Source organism: Rhincodon typus, chromosome 17, assembly GCF_021869965.1.
Source record: "Rhincodon typus isolate 14 chromosome 17, sRhiTyp1.1, whole genome shotgun sequence".
In the NCBI taxonomy this organism is placed as follows: Eukaryota; Metazoa; Chordata; class Chondrichthyes; order Orectolobiformes; family Rhincodontidae; genus Rhincodon; species Rhincodon typus.
In genome coordinates this window covers 1493045-1505791 of record NC_063348.1, presented here as the reverse complement: position 1 = coordinate 1505791, position 12747 = coordinate 1493045, and the positions used below count along the sequence as shown (strand labels likewise).

The window sequence follows — 12747 nt, the reverse complement described above, 5'->3', positions numbered from 1 at the left end:
ATGCTGCTTGGCCTGCTGTGTTCATCCAGCCCTGTACCTTGTTGTCTCCGATTCTCCAGCATCTGCAGTTCCTACTATCTCTGGTGATGATAGAGGATAGTATAATGAAGGGGAGTGACACCGTTCGCAGCAGCAAAGGGCAAAAGTCCTGATGGGTTTGTTTTCTGGCCAGTGCCAGGTTTTGGGATACCTGCAGCAGGCAGACCCGTAGTCATGGTGTACTTTGATACTATGACATGGGTTCATTTTGTTTCTTTATCTTTAAAAACTTCAAATATCCAATTTAAAGATGATAGCTTTAAACTGTATTGACCTACATGTTGCAGTGAGCCATTGCTGCTATGTGAAAAGACTTGACTGACTCCATGCTACTGTCCAGGTCTTCCAGAATCATCTAGCCCTGGCTGACACAGAAGTTGACTATATAGTGTCTCCTGTATAAGCCCATTGAGCACAGTAGAATCAAGGAAAGGACAGTGCACGTCCCCTGTATATAGCATTAGCTGCCGTACACTGTTAAGTTTTTAAAAATTCAAGTCTGTTAATGATTGGATATGTGGTGGAGAATGGTTAGGGGAGTGGAACACTGATCAAGCAAGTAAGCTGGTTGAAAGGTTAGTTAGTTGGGAGGTATGAGAATGTTGTAATAGGCTGGGGGTTATGTCAGATCAAGGAAGGTGCTCGGCTTGGATGGATTGTAATCATGTGGGTCAGGGAATGTAGTCGGATTGGCTACGGGCTGTTAATCCAGTTGGGACATAGCCATGTCAATTGGAGTAGGTGTTGTACGTTGACGGAGAGGTGCCATTGTATTGGTGAGGCAGAGATGCTGACAATAGTAGATTGGTCCTGTGGGAGGGATGGCAAATTGCTGGGCAGTGTCAGTGTGGGTTGGTGAGGGGGAGTATTTGTATTGTTTGGGAGGGGTAGCTGGATTGTGAGGGTGCTGGTCGTGGCCTTGTTTGTGAGAATATGTAAAATAGACAGTGTAAAGTGAAGCACAAATTGGGGGTCAGGCAGGTTGGTTTGGAGGGTATTAGTGGTTTAGGATGACTGCTTATTAATCATGTGCCACAAGCTATGTCAACACACTGAGGTGTTGCCTGCATTAATATGTGCCCTTGGGGAATATCAAAGGAGGGTGTTTTTAGGAGAAAGTTGCTACTGCTTGCAAATATTTTTAGTGGCAATGTGTGTCTGAATGAGTCATGGAATTGGATTTAATCTCTCAAACGGCTGCAGGATAGGGCAGGAATTTGCAGCAATATATATGAATTGTGAGTCAACGAAGTGTTCCAGATCACACTGTCTGAGAGAACATGCCCATGTTTTGGAGTTTGCATGACTTCGTGTGAAGTGAGTCTAGTCATGGTTTTGGGATGCGTAAGATAAACTGCTTATCCTCGTCCTTATGCAAAATAGCATCTGTTAGAGCCAATGCAGCAAAGCCTCTGTTTGTTTGGAATTGTCTCTTTATAAAAAAGAAATTTATTTTTGTACTTGACAGTTGATTGTATTTAGCAGAATGTGAGAGCACAATGTTGGGAAAGACTTTGAGTACTGCCACCTTTTAGCAATAATATCTTGTGAAGAAGACACAAGTGGGGAGGTCACTTTTGAAAATGTTGGCTGGATCGCTGGTCTAAACTCCAATAATTCTGAATACAACCGAGCATAGTTATTATGTCCCTCAACTGTAATCTATAGAGTTGACTGATGATCTGACGACACTAGTTCAAATTCCAGCAACACAACTTGGAGAATATAAATTCTTGAATAAAAAGCTAGTACAAGATCATCAATGATGATCATTAAACTATCAGATTGATATAAAATCCAGTTGCAGTTTTATGGCCCAGCTGCTTGAGTTCTTTTGGATTTTAGGAATTGAATCTTCAGCTAGAAGTGCTAAATGGATGATCCATCTCAACCACCTCCTGTGATCATTGGCATCATAAATTCCAATCTTCCACTAATTTGACTCACTCCATGTGACATCATGAAACACTGGATATTTAAAAGGCTGTTGGACTGAAGACAGCCATACCCTTAATCAAACAGTTCCAGAGAGCTACAACAAAAGAAATTTCTGGAGAAACTCAGTGGAGCTAGCAGCATTTGTGGAGAGAAAACTTGAGTTAATGTGCCAAGTCTGTTGACCCTTCTTCAGAACTGATAGTATCTGGTGGTTGTTGGAAGTCATTTATCTCCGCCTCAGGACATCTCTGCACGAGTGCGTCAGGGTAGTGTCTTAGGTCCAACCATCTTCAGCTGCTTCATTAATGCCATTCTCTCTGTCATAAGTTCAGAAGTGGAAATGTTCACCGATGATTACATAAAATTTGGCACCATTCGTGACTCCCGAGATATAGAAGTGGTCAATGGTCAAATGCAACAAGACCTGGACAACATCCAGGCTTGGGCTGAAAAATGGCAAGCAACAGTTGTGTCATACAAATGCCAGGTAATGACCATCTCCAAAAAGAGACAGTCTAACCACCACCACCATTTGACATTCAGTGGCATTGCCATCACCAAATCCTCCACTATCAACATCCTGGGGATTACCATTGAGCAGAAACTTAACTGGACTCACCGTATAAATATTAGCTGCAACAGCAGGTCAGAGACTAGGAGTATTATGGTGAGTAACTCACCACCTGACTCCTCAGAGCATGTTCACTATCTGCAAGGCCCAAGTCAAGAGTGTGATGGAATACTCTCCACTTGCCTGGATGGATGCAGCTCCAACAGCACTCAAGAAGTTTGACACCACCCATGACAAAGCAGACCACTCGATTGGCACCACATCCATAAATGTCCACTCCCTCCACCACTGACACTCAGTAGTAGCAGTGTGTACAATCTATAAGATGCATTCAGAAATTTGCCAAACATTCTTAGACAGTAGCTTCCAAATTCTTGCATGGGAGTTACATGGGAACACCACCCCCTGCAAGTTTCCCTCCAAGCCACCCACCATCCTGATTTAGCAATATATGACTGTTCCTTTAGTGTTGCTGGGATGAAATCCTGGAATTTCCTCCACAAGGGCATTATGCATCCATGTGCAGCACATGGACTGCAACTGCTCATGAAGGCAGCTCACCACCACCTTCTCAAGGGTAACTTGGGACAGCAATAAATGTTGGCCCTGCTAGTGACGTCCATGTGTCACAGTAAATAAAAACAGCAAGTTCACAGATAATACAGAAATTGGTGGGTAATCTGGATAAGCACTTGGACAATACGAACAAGGCAAAGGAATATATCATGAACAGTGGGTCCCTAGGAAGCACCGAGGATCAGAGGGACCTTGGTGTGCACATGCAGTTGTTCCTTAAGGTAGTGGCACAGGTAGATAAAGTGGTTGAGAAAGCATATGGAATACTTGACTTTATTAGCCATGGCATTGTGTTTAACAGCAGGGAGGTTATGCTGGAACTGTATAAAACATTAGCTAGGCCACAGCTAAAATATTATGTGTAGTTCTGGAATCTACATTCTAGCAGAGATTGGATTACACAGGAGAGGGTGCAGAGGAGATTTACCAGGATGTTGCCTGGGTTGGAGAGTTTTAGTCATGAAGAGAGATTGGAGAGACTGGGGTTATTTTTCATGGAGTCTGAGAAAGGACACGATTGAGATGTATAAACTTTTCAGTAGCATAGATAGGGTCAATAGGAAAGAACTTTCCTCTTGGTGGAGGAATCAGTGACCAAGGGGCATAGATTTAAGGTAAGAGCAGGATGTTTAGAATGAATGAGGAAAAACAATATACCACACTCATTGAGTCTTTCTCTTCTTCAGGAAACTAGTTAAACATGCTTTCCTCCTCTTGAAATCAAAACTGACACTTCCTAACCAACCCTCCTTTTCCCATGTGATGACTGATTCTATCCTGAATAATCATTTCTAGAAGCTTTTCTACCACTGAAGTAAAACTGACCAGCCTGTAATTGCTGGGCTTACCCTCACAACTTTTCTTGAACAAGGCTGTAATGTTTGCAACTTTCCAGTCTTCTGAGTCAAGGAAAGACTGAAAGATTGCTGTTCTCCTGCAATTTCCACTCTCACTTCAGTCAGAATCCTTCAAATATATCTCATCCAGTCCTGATGCCTTGTCAACTTAAAATATTCAACATTTCTTCCTTTTCAGTTTTGAACTATTCTAGAGACAAGAGTTTTCTCCTGTTTTGCCATGGCCGAGGTAGAGTAAAAACAGTAGGTGAAAACAGTTGCAAGGTATTTATATAACACCTAGTCGTGCCTGCTGCCTTCATGTGCAAAAGCCCTTTCTGATGCCTAATCAGTCCTACACTTTTTACCACTGTTTTACACATATGCCTATAGAAGAATATTTTCGATTTTTCCTCTTTGCTTCTCTTATTTGCTGTTTCACCTCCCTTCTGCACTTTCGGTTTTCCTCTTGGTTCTCCCCTATCTTTTCTTCCTGACACTTGTCACAACTACACTTTTTCTTTATCTTACTCTCTATTTTCTTTGTCGTACAGGGAGGTCTGGATTTGTTTGTCTTACCTTACCTATTTGGGCTAATGTACCTCCGCTGTTCTGAACCATCTCCTGTTTGAATGCAGCCCATTCAGTTACAGATTTTCCTGCCAATTTATGGTTCCAGTCAATCTTGTTCAGCTCCATTGAAGTCAGCTTTCCGCCAGGTGAATTCCTAACTTTAGGAATCAGTTTGCCATTCTCCACTATCATCCTGAGCCCTCTGATTCAATTATCATTGTTTCCTAAATGTTCCCCACTAACATTTAATCCACATAGCCTACCTCATTTCGAAGAATCAGCTTTAACAATGCATCCTTTCTTGTAGGACTTGAGGCATGCTGCTGTAGGTGTGTTAATTTCAGACCCTACTAGATGCCTTTTCTAAACACCATTTTGATTACCATTGTACAGTCAGAAATATATACATCTGCTTTGTTGCTATCTGGAAAGAAAGGCTCACACTTTAATTCAGCCTTTCATTAGATGAAGGATATTAGCTCCATAAAAGTTTCTCTTTCTCTTTACTTGGCCCACTGACACATTGTGCATCTTTATTTCTTTCCTATCCTCAGTACTGTAGGTTGCACGAGTTCTTGTGTTCAGATGTATATTTAGTTTCAGTACCTTGAATTAAGTAGGGGATTAAGTAGGGGATCCCTGCTAGAAGTGAAATATATATCCACATTGAGGAGGGACAGGAATATGCTTAGCTGTGCTGCTGTACGTTTAACTAACATGCTAACATTCATTTGAGAGAGATCATATTTATATGATACTGAGAGCAATCATTAAACTTAGGAATGAAATACAGCGAAATATGGGGAGTTAGTGGATGTCTTGCTTGTGGAATTCTGGAGGGAGTTCTATTTGTATTGGCTTTAAAGGTGATACAAAAAGCGAGTGTGTACCATCTTGCATTAGTCATTTTATTCTCCATGGGATGTGGGCATTGCTGTCAAGACCAGAATTTGTTGCCCTTGAACAGAGTGGTTTGCTCAACCATTTCAGAGGGCACTTAAGAATCAAATACAGTGCTGTGGATCTGGAGTTAGGTGTCAGCTTGACAAGTAACGATGGCAAATCTCCTTCTATAAAGATCATTAATGAACCAGATGGGCTTTTAAAACAAATGAGAGAGTTTCATTGTCAACATCACAGAGACTAGCTTTATTTCCTACATCTATACATTGAATTTAATTTCCAGCAGCTGTCATGGTGGGATTTGAACCCATGTTCCCAGAAAATCATTCCCTGGATACAATGACATTCCCATGACATGACTGTCTCCCTGGCTTGTTTTACTGGAGTAATATGAAGGAGTAGTCAGCAATAGATAGCCACCCAAAGATACAGTGAATGAATATGATGATTAGTTGAAATACATCATGATTATGTACCTGTGTTGTACATTGAACATAGTTTGTTAACTCTTATACAAGAAATAAAAGCTGGAGTAGGCCATTTGGCACATTAAACGTCCTCCTCCATTCAATAAGATCATAGCTGATCTATTTTCCCACGTTATCCCACCATGCTTGGAAGCATGCCACCTTCTTAAAATTGAGAGTCTAAAGATGTCAACCTCAGTGATCCTGGATTTAATTACAGTGATGCCTAATACTCTGAATGGCAGATACCATTATGTCTTTTTTTAGCCACAGTTACAGAGCAGGGCAGGGGTCATGGAACCTTTTTGGAAAGCATGTCTGCCCACATGAGCAGTAATTCTCTCCAGGAAATGACTTGCATTTAAGTAAATTCAAGGTGTAAAGAAACTTATTTGCTGTGTTCCATTTGCAAACTGTCACCTCCCTTCTACCTTTTAGATGACCATTTCTCTGTTTATTTTGCAGTTGGTCAACCTCAGCCTGTGATCAGGATGGTGGGACAGAAGCGACTGTGGAATCTCCTTGTTGTCTTTTGTACTTGTAGTTTGTTTCTGCCTCTGGCCAGTGCAGATATCCACAGAGCCAATGCCAAGAAGCTGGCACGGAAGGCAGCAGCTGCGCAAGCTGCCATTGGCAGCAATAGATGGTGCCCTGAAAACGCGTTTGAGTTCCGCTCATGGTCAGAACTATTCACTGGAGAGCGTGTTGATGCCTGGATTTGCTCTTTGATTGGCTCAGTAATGGTTGGACTCAGCGGTATCTTTCCTCTCCTTGTCATCCCGGTCGAAGCTGGGGCCACATTAAAATCAAAAGGTAACTTCATGGATTTCTCTCCACCGATGCTGCCAGACCTCCTGAGCTTTTCTAACAATTTCTGTTTTTGTTAAATTCATATACAGTTTGGTGATGAAGAATGAAATATAGCTGACTTCTGACTGTTCTGTCCAGCCTGCAAAAATGTAATTGTGATAAAAGCAAAATGATGCTGATCCTGCCAATCTGAAATAAAGACAGAAAGTGCTCAAAATATTGTTCTCGCTGTGACAGAAGTAGTATGTTGATAATCAAGCCCCACTGCTCCATGAGTTGCAGTATTAGTATAAAGATTTCATTTCAATCAACGAAAACAATTCCCTTTGCAACTGCTAACCAGAATTAGAGACACTTTCATGAGGGCTGCTTTAATGAACTCAAAATACTCAATTTATTTGAAAACAAAACTCATCCCTGAAGAACAAGTAGCAAAATTGGTCAACATCTAAGAAATAATCAGAATTAGAAGTATATCCCTTTTTAATCCTGAAACAGACACAATCACACAAACAAAGTCAACAGTAGCTCTGCAGAGATGAGCAAAAGAAGCACCCTTATTTGCCAATGACCTGAGAAACACAGAATACAACTTGATGAATTTTCAAGTCCAGTATTTTCTCAGACTGTTCAGACACACCTGTTATGATACACCTCTGTGCAGTTGGGACTTGAACCCAGGCTTTCTGGCTTAGAGATAGGGACAGTACCATGGCACCACAAGCCTTCTATCTACCAGATTTTTATTTTTTTTTATATGTCCAGAGATTTTGCACATCATAGGTTTCTTTTTCACCACCAAATCCTCTGTGATTTTTTTTTTTTCTTTTTTTCCTTTTTCCTCCACCACTAAATCACCTGTGTCGCTGAATCAATTACCAATTTACATGCAAAACCCGTCAGGGGCAATGCAGTGACACCAAAAGTGAGGGCAGGTAGGGAGAGAAGCAGGAGACTAAATCAAAATAGAATTGGTGGGGAAATAAGGCATTCTACTTCACTTTTTTTTTTCTATACAACCTGTTCAGGGATGTAATGACATACCTTTAGACCAGGTGAGACTTGAAACAGCAATAATGAAATTGTCAGATTGGTTCTTTGTGTAACCCTGACTTAGACTTTCTGTCCTGTTTATCATGATCACGTGCATATGGCTCCTTGTAAATGTGGCCTCTCTATTCATCTGTCTATTCTTCTTCTGGTTTGTGCTTGTTGTTCTTTATTGAAGTAACCTCTTAGTCTCTCTTCTAACTATGGTTACATGGCACTTTCATATATTAACTAAATTCCTGTTGGTACAGCTGCCAGGTCCAGGATTGCTAGGTCACTTTGACCAATATTTGCTCAAGAAATTACATTGGATTTCTTTACAATTGTTGTCAACAATTTTTAGGTCATTTTTAAGCATTCTCAATGCCAATTAAATATTCACAAACATTTTAAAGAAAGGACAGTTTTCCTTACTTAACCACTTTTGGGTAAAAGGTCATTACAAATTGGAACAGACTATATAAACTCTTATAATCTATTCCCTTTGCCTGATAAGATCACCCCAAGACTATGCTTCTCTAAGGTATTAAGTGTGAGTGATTTTAGCCTCCTTGATAACTAAGATGGTTTAAACTAGTAATAGTTCTGTGACCATCCTCTGCACCCTTCCAAAGCCTTAATATCAGTCACCATGAGAAGGGCAAAACTTAACACATTATTTCAACAAGGCCTAGACAAACATAAAATGATTTGTTTAGTCTTTTATTTAATGATTTTGATTATCAGTTAGTGTCTTATAAATGGAATCCTATTTGCTCTAGCAGTTATATGATGGCATTGTTCTGGGACCTTTAGGGATGCTCAGAGCATTTTCACTATTGACTGGAGGATATTTGTATATTGAACATCAATCCTGTATAATACACTTTTCCAGATTGCCATCATTTGTTGGTTGTGAGGTCACTTCCTTAATACATCTGTCTGAAGCAGTTGAGTATCACCTGTAGTCTTAACACCTGCACATATCTTCATATCATTAACAATCTTACAGAACCTCACCCCACCCCGTCAGGTACATCTATATCAATAGCAAGACTAAAGAATGATGGTCCCAACCGTGAATGATGCTGCTACTGACCAGTCTCCAGACAGATATGAATCTATCCGTAATTGCAGTCTGCCCCTTTGCTTCCAGGCAGTTCTTAATCCAGGTCACTATATTGCCAGTAATAGCAGAGACTCTGTTTTTATTGAGCAGCCTCATGCCCTTTACTTTGTCAAAAGCTTTTTGGAAGTTGACAACAGGCAAAATCTACTGGACAAACTCTATTTTGCTAAACAGCTTGTATTTGTGAGATATCCCTAGAAGTTAAAATGATACTAGAGAGTGTTCTGAAAAGATGGATGTAATTGGAAATTCTGGCTCTGAAGTCATTAGACCTCTGAGAAATTACCCTGACTAGCAGTTGCTTGGGAGGTGGGATTCGAATAAGCGGAAAATCATGAACTAGGATATGTTCTTAGTTACAATGGAAGTGAGGTTTACCTTAAAAAAAAAAAAATTAGTATTGGTGAAACTTGGTTGGAGAGAATGAAGCCTGTTTTTATATAGGAACCTTGACATCACTACCAGCAGTAACTGAGCCTCCCCGGTACCACAGTTGAAAGCGGTGCCCCCACAGGGAAATCCATCGTCAACGTATCTGACCATGCCCTTCAACCAGACAAAATTGAAGTTCTCAGCCAAGGGCTCATTTCTGCCCCACTACCAAAATGGACCCCATTGGTCTCTCAGCAAACACAGGAATTCATCAGGCAAAATGTGCTCTGGAATTTTTCCACAAACCCTAAGATGCCAGCAGCGAGCCCAACAAGACAACCAATGAACCAGGACAGACAGCAGAGAGGTCCATGGTACAGCGACCAAAGAAGAAGGTCGCTTCCAGAAGGCTGCTGCGCTAGGCTCGACATTTATGCTCAAGCCCTTAGGAGATACGTTAATGCCAGATTCATCAACCACACTCACAAGGTAGTGCAGAACTTTACCCTCGCACAATGCAACATCATCCATGCTCTCAAGACCAACATTGTCATCAAACCAGCAGACAAAGGAGGAGCCATTGTTATACAAAATGGATGGACTACTGCAAAGAAGTATACCAACAACTGAACAACCAGGAACACTACAGACAACTACCTGCTAATCCAACCAAAGAACGCACCCGTCAACTAAACAGATTGATCAAGACTTCTGATCCAGTCCATTAGAGTATCCTATGCACTCTCATCCTGCATACTTCTCACATAGGAGACTTCTACTGCCTTCCAAAGATACACAAAGCTAACACATCCCATCGTATCAGGCAGTGGGGAACTGTGTGAGAACCTCTCTGACTTTATCGAGGGCATCTTGAAACCCATTGTACAAGGAACCCCCAGCTTCTGTTGTGACACTACAGATTTCTTACAGAAACTCAGCACCCATAGGCCAGTTGAACTAAGAACATTCCTCATCACAGTGGACATTTCGGCAGTCTACACCAGCATCCCCCGTGACGATACCATCACTGCAACAGCCTGAGTACTCAATACCAATAACTGCCAATTTCCAGACACCATCCCACAACTCATGTGCTTCAATCTCAAGCATAAGTCTTCACCTTCGACAACCAGTTCTTCATCCAGACGCATGGAACAGCCATGGGAACCAAATTTTCATCCAATAGGCCAACATTTTCTTGCACAAGTTTGAGCAAGACTTCTTTGCTGCGCAGCACCTCCAACCAATGCTATACACCAGATACATCAATGACATTTTCTTCCTTTGGACTCACAATGAGGAATCACTGAAACAACTACATAGCGATATCAACAAGTTTCATCCCACCATCAGACTTACTGTGGACTGCTCTTCAGGATCAGTCTCGTTCTTGGACACATGCAGCTCCATCAAGGAGGACACTTCAGTGCCTCACTCTACTACAAGCCCACAGATAACCTCATAATGCTCCACTTCTCTCGCTTCCACTCTAAACATATTAAAGAAGCCATCCCCTACAGACAAGCCCTGTGTATACACAGGACCTGCTCAGATGAGGAGGAAAGCGATAGACATCTGAAGGTTTTGAAAGATACCCTCCTAAGAACGGGATACGATGCTCAACTCATCAATCGTCAGTTCCGACATGCCACAGCAAAAAACCGCAACAACATCCTCAGAAGACGTGCACAGGATGCAACCGAGAGAGTATGCTTTGTTGCCCAGTACTTCCCAGAGCGGAGAAACTACGGCAGGTTCTTTGCAGCTTTCAACATGTCATCGATAACAATGAGCATCTCACCGAGATCTTCCCTACACTTCGACTTCTCACCTTCAAACAACTGCCAAATCTTAAACAAACTGCCCAGCCTTCAGGACAATATCGACCACAATACCTATCAGCCCTGCAATGGCAACCTCTGCAAGACATGTCAGATCATCAACATGGATATTACCATCACACGTGGGAACACCACCCACCACGTACAACAAGGTAGTCATGTGACTTGGCCAATGTTGTCTACCTCATATGCTGCAGGGGAAGATGCCCTGATGCATGGTATATTGGCTAGACATGCAGACACTACGACAACAGATGAAATGGCCACCACGCAACAATCACTAGACAGGAATGTTCCCTCACAGTCGGGGAACACTTCAGCAGTCAAGGATATTCAACCTCTGATCTTCAGGTAAGCGGCTTCCAAGGCAGACTCTGATATACGCAACAGCGCAGAATCACTGAGCAGAGACTGATAGCCAAGTTCTGTACCTGTGAAGACAGCGTCAACCGTGATTTTGGGTTCATGTTGCGCTACAGGTGACCACGTGGTACTGTTCTGTGTCTGTAAAATCTTCCTTGCAGTCCTGTCCTGACAGCAGCACCTTGATAAATTATTGTGATCTCTTTACCTGAATTAGTTGGTACAGTTTTGAACTATTTAATACACTCTCTTACATGCTTGCCTGCACACACGTACAAGCACACTCTCTCACAAACACAGTCATAGACTCTCTCTCACATGCTTGTACACATATACTCTCTCAAATACACGTGCGCATACGCGTGCAAATCTCTGGGGTGAATCATTCATCAGGGATGTTTGTTTATTTGCAGATACATTCTATTTTGTTCAAAAAACACACAATTTATAGGCATAGTCAGTCAGTGTGACATCTTGTAAATTCCTGCTTTTGGAATAAAACCAGCCTGACTTCAGGTTAAAACTCTGGGACAGATTCTGAACAAGGCCTCACACCTACAATTCAATGTCTGACCTCTGATGTCACCTTTTGTATATTCCTATCGGTCTGCCTCAGTGTCATGAGAGCATAGCGCTGACATTGACTTTATAAACACTTTACTCGCTGTCTAACACTGTGACGTATTATCTGACACTCCATTCACACCAGTTGTATGATCTTCTGATCTCTCTGCCTATAAACTCTGTGTCGGTGTGCTGTCCTGTCACACTGCGCCTGACGAAGGGTCTGTGCTGCAAAAGGTTGTGTGATTTCATATAAACCTGTTGGACTACAACCTAGTATCATGTGACTTCCAGCTGTATGAATAAAAACCTTTTATTATAGAGTTATGTAGTGTTATAATGCCTTGCATGCTAAGTGAGAAGTGTCTTTCTTGTATCAATCATTTGAAGTGCAGTTCGTTGTTTCTGTTGAACTACAGTTTGGTTGGTAATGTTGACTTTGGGTTTGGCTGTTTCAGTAAATGCTTGAAAAAGTGAAATCTTGTCCATCAGTTCTTTTGGCATTGTTTGAAAATTCCATTCTTTTTAGTTTATTGATCTCTATGGGATCGTAACACATCATCTTGGTAACTTCTCCAAAAGTTGTTGTCCCATTTGTAAGGTGTGCTTGTTTGAAGCATGTTGGATATGCTCAATGTCCCTTAATCTGAGTAATCATGTATTCCACTCCTAAGGATTCCCTCGCGCTTCTTTTTTGCTTTTCCTGATACTAAAGTATTAGCCCTATAATTAGCCA

General features: G+C 41.6%; 1 protein-coding gene across 2 annotated transcripts in view; it reads left to right on the top strand.

The window, feature by feature from the left end:
• The window catches only part of slc39a13 (solute carrier family 39 member 13), a 51978-nt gene that overhangs the window by 10457 nt on the left and 28774 nt on the right, over positions 1-12747 (top strand). For both annotated transcript variants that reach the window (XM_020518131.2, XM_048606951.1), the window contains exon 2: positions 6369-6716. In XM_020518131.2, coding sequence (XP_020373720.1) covers positions 6395-6716 — 322 coding nt within the window. In that variant the 5' untranslated portion in view covers positions 6369-6394. The remainder of the gene's footprint in view (positions 1-6368; positions 6717-12747) is intronic.